The 16644-nt window shown below is 36.9% G+C and overlaps 4 protein-coding genes and 1 long non-coding RNA gene across 7 annotated transcripts; 3 read left to right on the top strand and 2 right to left on the bottom strand.

The window, feature by feature from the left end:
• The first annotated feature begins 2182 nt into the window (after positions 1-2182).
• Positions 2183-6492, top strand: LOC110841909 (dehydrogenase/reductase SDR family member on chromosome X). Of its 2 annotated transcripts, XM_022087610.2 has the most exons (11): positions 2183-3672; positions 3802-3909; positions 4111-4140; positions 4238-4315; positions 4393-4469; positions 4682-4778; positions 4861-4938; positions 5020-5149; positions 5263-5464; positions 5531-5588; positions 5704-6492. In XM_022087610.2, the coding sequence occupies exons 1-11, from the start codon at positions 3636-3638 to the stop codon at positions 6357-6359; spliced, it is 1551 nt and encodes a 516-aa protein (XP_021943302.1). In that variant the 5' UTR covers positions 2183-3635; the 3' UTR covers positions 6360-6492. The 2 variants fall into 2 exon arrangements, with proteins under 2 accessions (XP_021943302.1, XP_035702172.1); XM_035846279.1 differs by lacking the exons at positions 2183-3672; positions 3802-3909 and having other exon boundaries at positions 4106-4140; positions 4393-4458.
• A 710-nt stretch (positions 6493-7202) lies between these two features.
• LOC110843987 (putative FERM domain-containing protein FRMD8P1) lies at positions 7203-11743 on the top strand. The gene is made up of 11 exons (XM_022090069.2): positions 7203-7489; positions 7612-8538; positions 8653-8706; positions 8962-9081; positions 9191-9245; positions 9357-9629; positions 9721-9837; positions 9921-9995; positions 10093-10222; positions 10304-10595; positions 10706-11743. Exons 2-11 carry the CDS (start codon positions 8361-8363, stop codon positions 10846-10848), a joined length of 1437 nt encoding a protein of 478 aa, XP_021945761.1. The 5' UTR covers positions 7203-7489; positions 7612-8360; the 3' UTR covers positions 10849-11743.
• On the bottom strand, positions 11410-13481 carry LOC110862454. The gene is made up of 5 exons (XM_022111653.2): positions 13099-13481; positions 12706-13017; positions 12530-12637; positions 12239-12456; positions 11410-12160 (listed from the first exon to the last, which is right to left on the bottom strand). The coding sequence occupies exons 2-5, from the start codon at positions 12979-12981 to the stop codon at positions 11659-11661; spliced, it is 1104 nt and encodes a 367-aa protein (XP_021967345.1). The 5' UTR covers positions 12982-13017; positions 13099-13481; the 3' UTR covers positions 11410-11658.
• Positions 13482-13521: 40 nt separating this feature from the next.
• On the top strand, positions 13522-15240 carry LOC110859154 (dehydrodolichyl diphosphate synthase complex subunit nus1). Of its 2 annotated transcripts, none has more exons than XM_035846280.1 (5): positions 13522-13875; positions 14044-14321; positions 14403-14582; positions 14679-15018; positions 15105-15240. In XM_035846280.1, exons 1-5 carry the CDS (start codon positions 13679-13681, stop codon positions 15193-15195), a joined length of 1086 nt encoding a protein of 361 aa, XP_035702173.1. In that variant the 5' UTR covers positions 13522-13678; the 3' UTR covers positions 15196-15240. The 2 variants fall into 2 exon arrangements, with proteins under 2 accessions (XP_035702173.1, XP_021963716.1); XM_022108024.2 differs by having other exon boundaries at positions 13523-13872.
• Positions 15241-15860: 620 nt separating this feature from the next.
• Positions 15861-16640, bottom strand: LOC118433869. The gene is made up of 2 exons (XR_004833628.1): positions 16180-16640; positions 15861-16118 (listed from the first exon to the last, which is right to left on the bottom strand). It is a non-coding gene; the product is annotated as an uncharacterized LOC118433869 (long non-coding RNA).
• Between the last annotated feature and the right edge of the window lie 4 nt (positions 16641-16644).

The following is a 16644-nucleotide window of genomic DNA, read 5'->3' as shown; positions in this document are numbered from 1 at the left end:
ATAAATTATGCGTAAAGTTACTTCCTCAAATAACAAATGTTCAGCTTTTTACGAGTAAACCTGCAATTGTTGTGCGTCACTCGACTTACTCATGACCACGTCATGATGGGAAAATAGCTAGCACGCCCACATATCTACATATCCCGTCAGTCATGTCAAAATTCTTATGGTTTTGTTGCCACACAATATAAAAGCTACCATACGTCTTTTAGAAAACAAATATTTCGAACGTATATACATAAATGACAGTTTCTCTTAAAATAAATTAATATAGTAGTGTTCTGCATGTAAATAAAAGTGCATACATACATACATACGTATTTATACATATTTATATTTATAAATGACATTGTTTTAATCAATCATGTAGTAACACTTATCGTATTTCGAAAGTTATCTTGCAATTTTTGCATCAAGTAAAGTCGCAAATTCAGTGCCCAAGTACAACACTGACAATGCGATGACGCCAGCGGTTTCGCTCCGATTTTGATGAAACGACGATAATTATGTAGCATTAGACAAATAATTAAACACGTGTTTCAGGATTTTTCATAATGCTCAGTTTAAACGAAATTATGACGAAACCCGTGAGCGAAAATTCCCATTTTCACCGTGACATTTCTCTCGCAAGGGACAAAAATACAGATTCTCGCTGACGGATTCCAACCCAATTTCGTTTAAACTTAAAATGCTTGGACATGAAGTGTTTTTCTCCGATTTTGACCGGACCAATTTTATATTGCTCATACAAGGAAATAAGTGGAACCTAATTTATGCTTTTTTTGATTGAGCATTTTTGGTTGAGGCAGAATTTTCAAAGAAAATTTCAGCCAAAATCAGGATTTTTTTTAAATGCTGTTAATTTTTCAATTTTTACCCGGTGTAAAAAATGAAAGAACATTTTTCTACATAATTACATTGTGTAATTTTAGAAACATATATTTTTCAGAAACTTTCAGTTTTTCAAAATCTCTGGCGTATTGCATTTTTCAAAATTTTTCAAAACTTTTCAAAATTTGAAACTTTATGCAAGCAATTTCAAATCGAAAAAAAACACTTCAAATGAATTTAGGATGGAATTCGTAAGCGAGAATCTGTATTTTCTCCCTCGCGAGAAAATGTCACGGTGAAAATGGGAATTTTCGCTCACGGATTGCGTCATAATTTCGTTTAAGCTGAGCATTATGAAAAATCCTGAAACACGTGTTTAATTATTTATCTAAGGCTACATAATTATCGTCGTTTCGTCAAAATCGGAGCGAGACCGCTGGCGTCATCGCATTGTGAGTACTGAGTAAGTTCATCAGTGCAAGTACGTGAACATTTATTGCACTATATTGATGTCGCAATAAAGGTGCTTTCTCATGTGATTTCCTGCTCTAGTGTGATTCATACATAAGTAGATGCTTGGGATTATTGTTATGAGTTAATATGTGAATATGTTTTTACGCACTAGCAAATCTGGCTTTTCCAGCGGCCAAAAGTTGAAAGTAGTTTTGCAAGCAGAATATGTATGAAAATAGTCAAGAAAAACATTAACGAACACACGAGCAAGAAAGTTTATCTCCTAAGAATTGCATTAAGACGAGCGTGGAGATTTTTTATGCACAGATATTAACTCATATATGTATGCAGCAAGGTTTGAATGATCTTGAAACTGTAGCACCGTGTTTTAATTACAAATTCTTTAACATTTAAAGTTCAGCCTTAAAGTCATCGCACGGAGTTTTTAAATTTTACATTTATCTGTAAGCATATGCACGAGTTGGTTCATGTCTTTCACTATTTTTCCGTTCCATGAGAAATAAATTTCCCAACCCACGCTGAGCTACAGACAAGATAATAACAAGATTGATATCTGCACATATACTTACATAAATACCATGCCATAGATCCTCACAAAATGGCAGTCAGGTATGCACACCCATTACGCAGCTTTTCCTATCTGTATGTCTGTGCCCACTAACATTCGCTTCAGCTCTTGATATGAAATTACTTCTTTGTTTTTTGCTGCTTCTTGGCGAGAATTGTGATGATATTACCTATGCCCACAGGTCGAATGGATAGGTTAAGGTTAGTTGATGAGAGTGTTTTGTGGATTGCATTAAAATACAAGTATTACAATGGGTGTGTGGTGGTGTGATGTCTACTACATACGTAAGTTCTTACATATATGATTCTTTCCATTTTCTCATCATCAGTACAATCTGGACCAAGCAGCTTCACTGAATGAACAATTTTTGTGCAAATAGCAAAATTACCGACTGGTGCAACACAATTTTAACTACGACATAATCAAATCATTCAACTCTGATTGCTTTATTCTCCTGTAAAAATGGCATCTTGTCCAAAAATACTAAATCCCCACAAGTAAATACATACATAGTTTGTAGTTTTGTGCATCGACAAGTTTGAGTGAAGGATTAAACATCATCTTCAATCATCATCACCATACACTCGATCCGCATGCAGTAATATGTGCACTTTATCTGCTGCTTCTTTCTGCATCGAACATTGAACGACGGGTCAATCAAAAGTCATTCTTGTTCTTGGCATCATCATCAGGCACTAAAACGCCTCTATCGACTCCTCCGTTTTTGGACAAAGTAATATACGTACATCAAATTAGTGTTGAACTGAACTTGGTAAACGAATTTATTTATCCTCTACATCGAATGCCGATTTAACATCAGAGTGAAGAGTACATCAAATAAATATTTTTCCATTTCACGAAACCTGACCTGATCACCAGTTTCAATTTAATCTCTAGGAATAAATTGGACATTATTATTATGCATGCATGTGTAGAGTTGTACCTTAAATATGCACGCATCCAACCAAAGTTTTAGTGTAAGATCATCATCCACGCCATTCTGAAAGTTGTAGCAGAATCGTAATCAATACTGATTTCGTGAACCTCACTCTGACCTCTCTTTGCGCAAGAGATAAGCGACTGAGAGAGTAAAAATGGATAACCTATTTTAAAGACATTTATATTTGTGTACTTATTTATTTAGTTGCTGGCTCATCCTCCAGCCAGAACAGAATTGTTACCAGTCGTCACTTTGGATGTGGCAAATATTTAGTCCTTCCAGTAAAATAAAGTGTACATACTTCAATGAACACAAGTTAGTTTATTTATTATGAAGAACTGACCTTTTACTACTCTTGAGCCTTTGTTAAAGATTTGTGAAGAAGTGATAGCATTCAAGTTTAATGGTTATTGTTATATCCTGATACTATTGTTGTGCATTGATAATCGTTCTGACACATATTTATCCATGTATGTATGCCTGACAAAGTTATTAATGTACTCTCTCAAACCAAGACACATACAAATATTGTACGTTACATACATATGTACATAGCGCATAATTTTGGTGTCAGTGCTTGTGATTGTCTTTGACTGTTGATGATTAACAGCAATTGAAAACAAAAGTGTGAAGTCCATGTGCTAGATTTTACTTGTATAATGTTTATGGTCCGTGAATTCATTCATTAATTAAATTAAATATTAACTAAATTGATGATTTCAAAAACATTCGTAATTAAGTTTGACTCAAGTGCGAACAGTGAATGAACTTCTATTCTAAATACTTCGCATAGTGTAGATAGAAATCAAAAAGGATAAAAATATGATACGATATAACGTCAAACCCCCCGGAGGGGATGGTAAGAAATATATATTTAGTTTTTATACTAATTGTAAGCAATATATGGGACAAATAATTTGTCACAAATTTATACTCTTCCTGCTACGACAAAATGCTACAATGATTTTTTTCCATCTCAACTTTTTAGGCATAGTTTCCACAATGGTGAGATTGTGGTGGATGTTAATAAATAATTACCACACTTATCGATGGCTCTTGTCACAGACGGTGGGGTCTAGAAGGTTTTTCTTGCCCAGTAAGAAGAACAAAAATTATACTTGAAGCTACAAATCCAAATCTTGAGCATTGGATTTTACCACAAGTCCTACATACGTATATCCCCAATTTTCCGAATGCAATGCTCAATTTTTGTGGCCGAATTCATATTCAATGATTATATCTATGTTGTACATATATATACAAATATGGTACAATAAATGTACAATATTTTTATTAGGAAATGAGAAGCGTCGGGGAGAAACTGCAGGTACATAATTATTTTTCTAATTTGTAATATGCTTGTGTATTTGAATGAAAATGGATTTGCTGGATTTTTACACACTTGTATGAATTTTTTTTCGTAGTAATCACAGGAGGTTCTAGGGGAATTGGATTTGCAGTTGTGAAAAGGCTCCTCCAATGTGACATGCATGTGATAATTGGTACAGTTGTTGACAGTAGAAATGATGTAAATATATGCAGATGATAATTGACATGTATGGAAATATGTGTTTTAAAGGATGTCGTGATAGGATGTCCACAAACAATGCCGTCAAAGCCCTTCGGCGAAAGGGCATCACAACTGGTACAATTGAAGTAATTATTATTTTTTTATTTTGTAAACTGTTAAAAAACAAATTTTTAGGAAAAAATAATGTAAATTATTTGCAAAAAAATACTAAAATTCAAACAATGAATCAGCCCTTTCTCCTTTATCAGCCTGTTCAACTTTCCTAGGCCCCAAATAAATTCCAAACCCGTAATATCAAGTATTTTTGTCAATGTATTTCTCTCATTTGCATTTGCAGGCCATTTCTCTTGATCTCAGCTCTATCAATTCCATCAAGGAATTTGCATTCAAAGTCATGAAAAAAGACGTGACAATTACCGTCCTCATCAACAATGGTAAATAATTCTGTGATCGAATGGTGAACCAAATTGCGAATAAGTATATGCTAAGCGTTTAAATTTGATTGTATAAACGTAGCCGGAGTTAAGGACATTCCTTATGGGTTAACCGTGGAAGGTCTGGAGCAGCATTTTCAAGTGAACTATCTTGGACATGGTATATTATTTCACATAATTCTACTTCTCAATTCAACGGTTTGATCTAAATCATTTAATTGATTTGTATTGCACAAAAAAGTGCTTTTGACCTACATGCTACTACCCAAACTGCATTGGTCAGCTCAAACAGATAAGCACGGAAGAATAGTCAATGTCTCTTCTCTCGAACATTATGGGGCCTATCCAAACCTCAGCGACTCACAAATGATGTAAGAATAATAACAGTTTTAATGCTGTTATGCTGTTACTTAAATAAAAAAAAAACTAAACCTGAAAAAATAAAAGCAAAGAAAGAAATTATAGAATATATGGAATATTCCAGAGAGTTTTACTCATCCGAGAAGGCGTATATGGATACAAAACTAATGTTGACAGCTTGGAGTGGGTTTTTGGATAAGCGATTGCAGAAAATCGGAGCATCTGTGCGATCTTACTCCGTTCATCCCGGATTTGTTAAAACGGAAATGTGGAATCGTGTCGGTTGGGTGCACAAGATTGGAATTTTGCATCGACTCTTTTTTGAAGTATGTGCCATTCCCATTATTTCTATTTTTCCCACGCCTAATCACACAAATTATTCTACTTTGCAGAGAACACATTCTGCCGCAGAATCAATTGCGTACACGTCCCTGTCTCCACAGTTGGAAGGTAAACAACTCGCTGTCTGAACTATATTTAAATAATTTATTCCTATGCACATAAGTATGACCGCATGTAGTTCGTAGCAATACAAATTTTAACAAACGATTTGCTAACTTTGAAGGTAGTGGTGGTGTATTCCTCGCAAACAATGAGCTTGTCGAACCACACCCCCTCTGTAAGGATGAAAAGTTTCAAAACAAATTGTGGGACTTGTCCTGTAAAATACTCAACATTGAAGAGAACGAATTGGCTCCACTTCACGAACTTGACTTCGGGGAAATGAACTCTGACGACGAAGAAATGGACCAAGTGAAACATGTTCACATTGATCACAAAAATCAAAACGAGATTGATCTCGAGTACATTGAAGAATTTCATGCTTGTGACTACAAATACTTTGGAGATGAGTTCTCTCCCTACAAAAGCGACTTAAAAAATGCATCATCCTTAAACTCAGGAGTTGATGATTCTCAAAAGTCTAGTAGCTCCAGTTTCCTCACATCTTGGAAACATTCTGTCAAGCTGAAGCTGAACCTCAAGGTTTTTAAATATTTCTCACTCTCTTCGCTGGAGGAAACACCAAGGATGAGGCAGACTCCAGGAAACAAGAACACGAAGCCGTACTATGAATACTTTATCAACAGTTTGTTCAGCCACTGGAATTTAAATAAGAGCTGTTTACGATATTTGGAGGTGGTGAGCATCTTTGTGCTGAGACGTTTGGACAGATTCAATTCTCAGTTCAAATTGATTCAAACCTTTGTGAGGAGCGATTGAGAAGCGTAAAGAACTGTGTGCAGGAATTGGGACGCGACTTTTTTATTCTTATGGATTTGATTTGACTGATATAACTTAATTACAACATACATACTCTTATACTGCAATAAATTAACGCCTATTTTGAACCTTACTTCCACTGATGCACTGTGCTCGCAAGTAATTTCGTTGTGCATGAAACATTTGGATGGATGAGTTGCATACAGCATGAAACAAAGAGAGAAAGTTGCTAACCTATGTGTCATATGTACACATTATTACACATACTGGTACACCCCACAGAGATTGATATCACGACACTATTTGGACTACATGCATGGCGAATGTGTGAGTGATTGCACAAGAGGTCCCTCAATCTCGAGCGGATCGAAATCGCTCAGGTAAATAATTTGCATAAACAGGTGTCTACCTATGCAAGGCATTTTATAAATCCTACACAATAAAGTGTACGTGCTACCCGTTTGTCCCTAAATGTCGGAGAAGAGGAAGCAAGCAGTGAAAGAAGTAAATAGCAGTTGAGAAATGCTGAGAAGGAGCTGCTCCGGAGGGAAAGAGGTTCGCCTAGCGTTCAGAATAGGCATGTTCCAACTAGCCAAGTATGATCCGAGGAGTAGGAGGAGGAGGATGGAAGGAGGGGGTCTTCTAAGACGGAGGCGACCGTGTGAGAGGCTGAGGAGAAAGCTGGGGAAAGTCCACCGGAACTTTAGCTAGAAAATCGATGGGGTCCAAGAGTCGTCCGCGTCGGAGGGGTTCGGAGGGCTCAGTTCAGGAGGGAGCTCTGCTACTCGTCATGAAAGTGAACTGCATGTTATACACCCAGCTTGGCGAGTTCAGAAGGGAGAACTGCTCCAATTTCCATTACATCACCAACCAACCATCTAAATAAACCAAAATATATACGAGAAAGAGAGAGAGAGAAAGCAAAAGTGGAGTGTGACCGAGCAAACCAAACTCATATTTGCCAACCAGCCAGGAATAGAGAAAAAGTGAACCATTTCCACTTTCCGCAACTCTCTGAAATCCATAATTTTTGTGGTAGAGAAAAAAATTAAGTGAATCCGTAGACCTTTCTCCTCGTAAGATAATAATTGGATTGAAGGAACGTCGAAGTTCAAGGAAGCATAAAAAAAGTAAATATTTACAATTTGGAAATTGTCGTTCTCTCAGTTTAAACATGTTCCAGTAGTTTAACCTTTTCCACTACTTTCGTAATAAATTGTCAAACTTATTTGCTAACGGCTTATATTTTCAGAATTTTCATGGAAGGAAAAGGAGAATCAGGACTTTAACTAGTTAGGATTTAAGTTAGAAAGGACGTAAAGTACTTTTCATTTTTCATTTTAGTAGAACTCTCTTAGGTGTGATATTTCGTAAAATCTTTAATAGGTCAAATTGTAGGGTTTATAATTTGCTTTAGTTGCAACAATTAAGTTATTTTAGTTCATTCCTGTATCAATTTTGTAAAGTCGGATATCCTGAGGGTATTTCAAAACTATGTTAATTTGATTAAGTAGAGATTACATTCGCAAAAAAAATCACAAAATCATCGAAACATAAAATAATCACCTGCCTAACTGGATGAGTGGATGCCTGTGATTGTGATCCGTGTTACTTGCATTTTTCTATCGTCTCACTTTGTCCTGTGTTAGAATTGGTATCTCAAATTGTCGCACATCTCACTAACTTAGCTCACAGCTCTTAGGATTAGCTTAGAGTCTTAATAGGTCTCAATTTCAGTTGGGGGTTTCATGAATATGCAATCTTCGACAATGCACCTCTGACAGTTACTCAAGCAATTACACGACGACACGCCTACATATTCAATATCGTACATCGACATTAGGAAAGACGTAACTCGTTAACATGTTGTTGGCTAGATGAGTGATTAAATGAAGCAGTACTATCAGGACCAATAGGCTAGAAGTAGATCATCTCATCCGACTTACTCGTCACCTATAAAAGTAGACCATCGATAACCACAACGTCGCAATCCAAATAATAATGATGCCCACATCATCGCCCCAACGCCAACTGGTTTCGGCAGAGGATCCATCGCCCATGGAGGGAGATGACCATGGTGGATTCCATGAACGGCTCATTATCCGTAAAACATCTGTGGAAACGCAGACGCAGGATGACTCTTATTATCAACGTAAAATCACTCCAAGAGTCCCTAAACGTGAGGATTTTTTATTAATATTAGCATTAAAAAAAATGAATATTTGAATACTGAGCCACTCCTACATGAAATTTATTGTTTAACTGACACTCTGAATTATTTTTTTGGTTGCAGGATGTAAAATAGCCGTGTATCTTGCGACGGGGACAGCCGTAGTAATGGAGCCTGGTGAGTTCAATGCAAAATTTATTTGTTGCATTGTACACAGATGACAAGCTAACTTGGTTTTAAATAAATTTAAAATACGGAACCTAACCCAGTTCAGACAATCAATCATTATTTCTTGCCCAAATAAATTCCAACTCAATAATATATCGTTCTATGAATTTTGAAAAGAGCTTCCTTATCGAGAAATAAGTGGAAAGAGTAAATTTCAGGCACCCTGATTCAATAATAAACTGTTTTCTTTACATTAACTTCCAGACAAGGGCAGTTCTGTTACAGCCAAAGACCTTTTGGACGCCCTCGTGGAAAGTGAAGAGCTCGCATTGTCGCCTTATGCCTCCAACGTGTTTTCTATATGGATGGCTTCCTCCTTCCTCGGTTCGTTCTCCCACAAGATAATTTCGATTGCGATAATAATTAGTTAATTCCCAATATTGTCATACGGAATATTTTATGTAACAAAAACCTTTTTTCTGAACTTGCACAGAAGTGCAGCTGAAACCTACACAGCAACCTCTTGGAGTGAGAAAAAACTGGAAGGGGTAATTTATTTTTTTATTTCAATACGTAGTGAGAAATCTAAGAAAAAACTATTAGTCATACAAATCAACCGATTTTCATCCACCTCTGATTGACAAAAATTTCTTTTCCAGACTGCTTCACAATTATAGCACTGCGACACACTTGGAAGCTGAATCCGATGACCCTCGGATTTGTCTAAGGCGTTCTGCTTATCTGACAAAAAGAGAAGAAATGCGACTCAAGGACTCCAAGATTTTAGAACTCTTGTATGCAGAAGCTAGGCACAATATATTGAGTGGAAGATATCCGTGCGAGTCTGATGATTACGCGTCACTTGGGTCACTACAGGCAGGAATTGAGATGGGATCTTTTAACCCAGAAATTCATACTGTGGACTTTTTCAGGTAATATTTTTATTGCATACAATCGTTCAAAGATTTATTAACTTTGGAGTAGAGGCATATCTATAATAAATCTCTTGCTATGCAATTGCAGACAAAATCAGCGACAATTCCTTCCAGAACATGTATGTGAACCTACTTGGATACCTTCATTTATTTTAGGTCGCAAGAAAACGTCTCCTTCGGTAATGCTATTAGAAAATTTTCGAAGGTAAGGTTACAATTGCCATTTGTTTAGAAATAAATACTAAACCCGGATATATGTATGCATTTGCACATTACCAATATTTGCAGAATACCACCGACGACACCGTCTAGGAAACTAGTTAGAAAATATCTCGAGCTATGTTGGGCGCTGCCTTATTACGGGTAACTATCTAAAGCTATAAATGCTTGTCTCAAAAATAACATATAAGTTATGAGTCATAACACAAATAAGTGATTCGTCGACTTATGTATTGTTTAGGAGTGCAATGTTCCATGGGCAAGTGGAGAGTCCATCGAAAGGACTCTGGTCGTTCTTGGACTCACCCGACAATTTTGTACTTTTAGCTATCAACAATCACAGCCTTCACGTTATCGACTATTATAGGAATGTGAGTTGTTTACGTTTACAATATTTAAAATTGGTCAGTAAAAATTATTGGACCTAATTAATTTAATTTTGTACCTCGCAGAGAATTCTGGTGGGTGCACGCTTCGAGAATGTGCGGGTGGAGTTGGGCTGGCCTTCTGCAGGTCTTCCTTCCCACCATGAGTCCAACCCAAATTGCTTCCCTTGCCTTTTTATCCAATTTCTTCAATCGGACAACAACAGACAGAGTAAAATGCTCCAGATATTTTCCAAACAAGCACCAATGATGGACTCTCTCATTACGAGATTTCACCGAGCAAAATGTCGCGAGGAGGAAGGTAGTGATGATGTCGATGGAGTCGGTAACAATGATGCGGCTTCGGACATTGAGGGTGGTGAGTATATACAAATACATACAACTTTACGCTAGATTTACATCTCTATTAATACACACAAGATATGATATCAAGAAATGTTTTTAATTTGTCTGATCGGTCAATTACAGACTTTTTGACTCTGAAAACGGTAACAGAGTGTGGACTGGAAACCTCTTGCCTCACCAACAAACTCGGAGAACTCTCCCTTGCCACCTTCGATGAGAATGGCGTTTGTGTTTCTCAAACGGGATCTTGGGCATTCTCGCAATAAAATAGCGCCAGAATGAATTAATAGTTGCGCTATAATTGTTACTAGTAAGTAAAACCAACTCATCAGTCATCATTTTCAGTGCCCTATGTTTTTATGACCATGTTACGACACCGGACTCGACAATCCAGCATGTGGGCGGTTATGTTTGCAACGACTTCAAACAGCACGTATTGGACAGTACATTTTTATGTCAATCTAAATCTATACGCAAACCAAATCCATTACACTGATCGGACTTATCGTAATAAATAAATAGAGGTGATAAGTGAACAAACAAACTAGTCTTATGATTATTACTAAAGCGATAAGACAAGACTAACTAAACATATAGGCCACAAATATTATGATTCTGGTGCGAAATTGAAAATCCGTATAATTTAGGTTAACCCAATGAGTCACATAAATATATGTATGTACATAAGTGATGGCTGACGAATTTAACATGCTTCCTTTTTATGTCCTTAAATTACAAAAATATTGTTTAAATTTTACCAATTATTCTGATTTTGTTTTGTGTATTTCAAATTAACAAATTGACTAATTGACATTGCTGCATAATTGTTTTGGCTTATATGTATGTTATTTAGTCCCAATAATAATTCATGTCGTTGAGTTTAAACAATTGTAACTTTTATAAATAATTTGCCAATCAAGTTAAGTTCAGGATAACAGACAAAAGATGCCACTATTCAAAATTTTTGACAATTCTTATTCAGTTTACTCGGTCTGGCTTATCAATGTAATTCTATATGTTATTGCGTAGTTAAAATTATTGTTGTACAATTTATTTCTTAAGAGATACAACTAAGGTCACATAAACGTGTTTTTGCAAGATGTAATCCCCTTCAAACGCAGCGGAATTTGATAACAAAATAAACACTCGTTGTCACGAATATTACGAGCTGGAACAGATTGTTCCTCATTAGTTTTCATATCTATCTTAATTGTTAGTACCTTAATTTTCTTATTTCTGAATTGAGATGGTTTAGCATCAAATTCATTATTCTCCGAGGTGAGAGAAGAATTAGAAACTCGAGAATTATTTAACGATAGCTCTGCTTGTGATGATACAGAGCTGTCAAATCCTTTCGATGCGGTTGTTTCATTTCGATTGTCAGAATTACGTTCAAAGGTTAAATGGTCAGTGAATATCTCTACATTTTCCAATAATACCATCGGCTCGTCTTCACTACTTTCAATAGAAGTGGTCTTCGTTGGAAACTCTTTGTTGGATAACAGACAAATGTGAGTTCGGGTCGATGGTAGATTATTTTCGGTTATATCGCAAAATTCCTCAGTCATAATAATACCCCTGTGTTTAGCACAAATAATGCATAATTCAATAATTGAAAAATCTTCAAGTTGGCAATATTCATTCTATATTTCTTACTTGTAAAAACTCCGCGTTAAGTTTGATATTAACTGTTCCGTCTGTTCCGAATTTTGGTCGTTTTCGTTTCCTCCTGACACTGATGAGCCGCGTAGTTCTTTCAATATTGTTGACAGGTCAAACAAAACTATTTCCTTTGGAGTATGAAGTGATGAACCAAAAAACAGACCAGTGGCTACAACATTTTCAAAATTTTCTTGAATCTGTGCATCCAGCATCTGAAATATACGAGCGTCTAAACTTGTGTGTGATTACATATAAATCTTATTGTTCATCAAAACATTGCTGTACCCTCAAGCATTTCATAATCGATTCAACAGCTAATTCTTCTCGTTTTGACATTTGTTCAAACATACGTTGCCTTCTTAGATTGCTTTGGTTAATTTTCCTTTGTGAGATCTGAAAGACATTATAGGTTTCAATTCTATGAAGTGAGTATTGGTTGCCAACTGCATTGTTGGTATTACCATGAACTGAATTCGTTCCCTAAGGTCATCATTGGCCGGCTGCTCAGTTTCCTGAGATTTTGAATGACCGTCAACAAGGCCATCCTTTTGTTGTTCTTCTTGTCTTTGCCGTTGAATTTCCATGCGTTTCTGGTGGAGTTGTTCCAAGGGGAGTGGAATTTGATTTCGTTGGTGAAGAAATAGTTTGATTCCGGACTGGACCAAGCTAGAGACGACGGAGGGTAACACGGCCCTGTCCACCCTCACTGGACACTCCCATTCCACCCCAAACTCCATATTTACCCCACAAACAGAAGGACCTATTATCTTTCGCTGTCAAAATAATCATAAAGATTACTAAAACGGTTGATTGGCGGTGTCAGCAGGGAACAGCGAAAGGATAAATGTTTGTACCCGTTGTGGATTCCGTGAACGCTACAAGTGGGGAAATCGAGACGACTCTGAAATCTCTGAAATATATTTCTCCTTCGTTTAGAAATTAAATAAGAATAAAATTGGCTAAATAGGACACCGACAATGATAACGATAGTAAAACAGAGATTGAGTTCGAGAAAATGGACGCGTTTCTAGTCATTTTCATGGCTATGCGATGCCATGCATTGCTGACCATGAAAACGAACTCATGCCTCATTCTTTAATTATTTAAAAAAGTTATTTTTCTTCGTCCTCCTTTATGATAGATGCGACTCAAAATAGATGAGCCTGAGAAATGTCGAAATGTATGATCTTATTATTGCGAATTGTGATACGACACGTGTAGGAACCTGCCTGATGCAATTTGCTGCACCGAGTGAGATGACAAAGAGAGACGAAAAGATTCGTGGCAAAACCCAAAATACGCCGTATGAATAGATTATATTATTGTCCGGCTTTAAAAAAACAAAATACTATGAGTGTTCATAAACATTTGAAGGTGATTGAGTGACTGGTCCAAGTGGTAGGTGCAGGTCACAAACCCATGCGGGAATAGGACATGACAATGTTCTCAAGGGTCACCTCACTTGTCCTGGGTCTTCTCTATGTCCTTGTCCACTTCTTGTACCACATATTGTCCCACATTGTGGATGAAGTTGGCTGGAACGTCAGGCAGATTTGTAATCGCCTTCTCACCTGCCTCCCTGCCCACTCGACCCACGGCCAGCTCGCAAGCATTTTCCACACCCTGAGGTTGTAGTATGAAGTACAACAATTTGCTGTTCTTTGTTCTTAGGCGCCGTCCATAAATTACGTAACGCTTGCTAGCATGGGCAAGATAGGATTTTTTCCCTATCCTGCTCATGTCAGCCAGCGTTACGTAATTTATGGACGGCGCCTTAAATGAATTTACATGTTAATTAGGCGGCTGCGGGCGGATAAGAGGAAAACGCCCACACATTTGGGAGTGGTTGTGTTTCCGAGAGAACATTTGGGACCCCTCGAAACCTTGCTGACCAACTTAAAAGGGGTTGTAAGGAAGTGGGGTCATCACAACAGTGAAACCCAATTGTCCCCATCCCACGCTGACCTTCCCGCTGGGCAGCCTCCAGCCCATGTTGTTGATCTCCAAGCTTTAGCCAAAGTGGTGTCCTATGCGTGGATAGCGGATATCCCCATCGTCAGTTTATATGATCATAGTGGTGAGAGTTAATTATGAAAGCCCAAAACCATTGGTTATTTATTAAATACTATTAAATTATAATTCACGTAATTGTTTGTAGGGTACATCAAGTCAAATTACAAGCAACTTATACATTACGTGCAAGAAGAAATAAGTCATAACCTTTGGGTTGTTCAGGAACGAACAGTCCTACTTCCTAAAATTAACATACACAATGTCGTCGTCCACGATAAACGCAGTAACAACAACGGTTACATTAATAATGGCCATAGTATGAACGGTAATTTTGTTTTTGTATAAGAATATACTACCCATGTTTCTTTTGCCTTGAGTATGTAGACATTTAAAGCTTAATTCTGTATTTATTGTTATTCAGGTGTCATGAAAAATGGGAATTTGCCATTAAACGATCAAGAGATTCTAAATGTATGCATTTTTGGAAGTGACGATGGGAAAAAAGCGATTATACAAACTTGTAAAGACTTGTACCACGAGTTCGTTCATTCCAATTCGTCATCTAATAATATTTCTCAAAAGATTAAAGAGATGGACGAGAGAGTAGTAGATGCAAATATTAATTGCTCAGTTAATTTAAAATTTATTTCCTCTGATGATGGTCGTACCCTGAAATCTGAACCAGACCTTTTGATAGCGTTGGGAAAGGTAGTTTCAACGACAGGGTTTCTTCCTTGGCAAATACGTCTTACAGAAATGCAGTAAGTGAAAAAAGCGATATGATCGAAATTGTTTTGCGCCAACGCAGGGAATGCCCATTGTTCATATATGTTAAACTTTTTTGCAGCTGGCTACCACCATTGAAGCGATTTGGCGAAAGAGACTTTCTCCAATGCATGTTAAAATATGCTAATTGTCACCAAAGATTTGGAACATAAAAAATTTGTGACCATTCCGAAATAGTAAAGAACGAAACAAAATTACCCTATCATTGATCTTATAGTTATTTGCAAACATCCTGCATATATAGCACGGCACATGCGTTTAGAAACCACAGTTTGGAGTGTACAAACTGCTTTATTAACAGCATTGGCATAATTCATAATTGACTTTGGTTTGTTTTAAGGAAACATTTATTTGACCTTTTCGTTAGATGGTAAATACAAATACTTCAAACTTAACGAAATGTTATTATCAAAGTTGGTGACGGTCCGGTGGCATGTGTTCCTTTAGTCCAACTACAAGAAATAAGCATATTATAATTATTCACTTAAATAACACGTTATACAACACAATTTGTTATTTTGTAATGAAACGAATCCAAATTACCTTCTTGAAACCGATGTCAGCGGAATATTCTCTAAAACACTGCCTACAGATCATCAGGCCATATTTCCTAATGAGACCGTGTTTGTTTGCGCAGGCTCGACTGAAATCATTAAAAAATTACAAATATTATTGAGCTACCCCAAAAAAATATAAAACGCAGTATCAAGTTTTAAGTTCCATAAAAATTGAAAAATAAAAATATATTATTTGTACCAAGTTCTGGAACCCGCTCCAAATTTTCGGGGATGGCTATACCATATGTTTGCGAAACCCATGATTGATAACTACAGTTGTCGTCGTTCCTTCTGGACAATTTTGGAAAGTTTTGAAATTATTCAAAGAATTGTTTTCAAAAAGCCGGAGGTAAAGGCAAAAGGGAGAAAGGAGTTGTTGGATTTTACCACGTTCAGTGCTCGTTTGACTGGGCCGGGGCTGGCAGGTTCTGTTGGTTAGCTGCGTAGTGAGGCAGAGGGCGCTGGTGGTCTCGCTATTCAGCAAACCATGAGAAAAATGAGACTGCTGCAGTAATGGTCTGCAAGAAGTAGGCGAGATGAGACTGTGCCACAAATTCAAGGCGTAAATGTGTCACATACTTTATAACATTTTCACCAAATTGTATAGTCCGTCACAATATTGGAAAAATGTAAAGAACTAAATATAAAGAACTGTAAGACGATTGAACCAAGTGGAGTGAGAATCGTTCTAGTTCCATTCCAGAAAGGGACAAAGTATTCCTGGAACAAAAAGATTCTCACTTATCTCCATTTGGTGGTCCAACGACGATATCAATATCGTCGATATTTATGTTTATACTGACTGCAAATATGATTATTTACGTTTGCTTTTTTAATTTTTTCATGTTTGGAATATCCTTCTACACTGTATGTTGTGCAAGTTAAAGGATCTAATAAAGAATGTCGTGTGTAGGTCAAGGCACTGGGTTAACGTCTATATAGAAAAAGGTGAAATGATGAACAGATGAACTACATGAAACCTTGGTAAAGGATCGCGAATCTCCTCTTTCCCAGAATGGAACTTGTCAACTGTGTACATGTAGC

The sequence above is a fragment of the Folsomia candida genome, unplaced genomic scaffold, assembly GCF_002217175.1.
Source record: "Folsomia candida strain VU population unplaced genomic scaffold, ASM221717v1 Fcan01_Sc001, whole genome shotgun sequence".
In the NCBI taxonomy this organism is placed as follows: Eukaryota; Metazoa; Arthropoda; class Collembola; order Entomobryomorpha; family Isotomidae; genus Folsomia; species Folsomia candida.
Note: the sequence above shows the minus strand (reverse complement) of the source record. Positions and strands in the feature narration are given on the sequence as shown.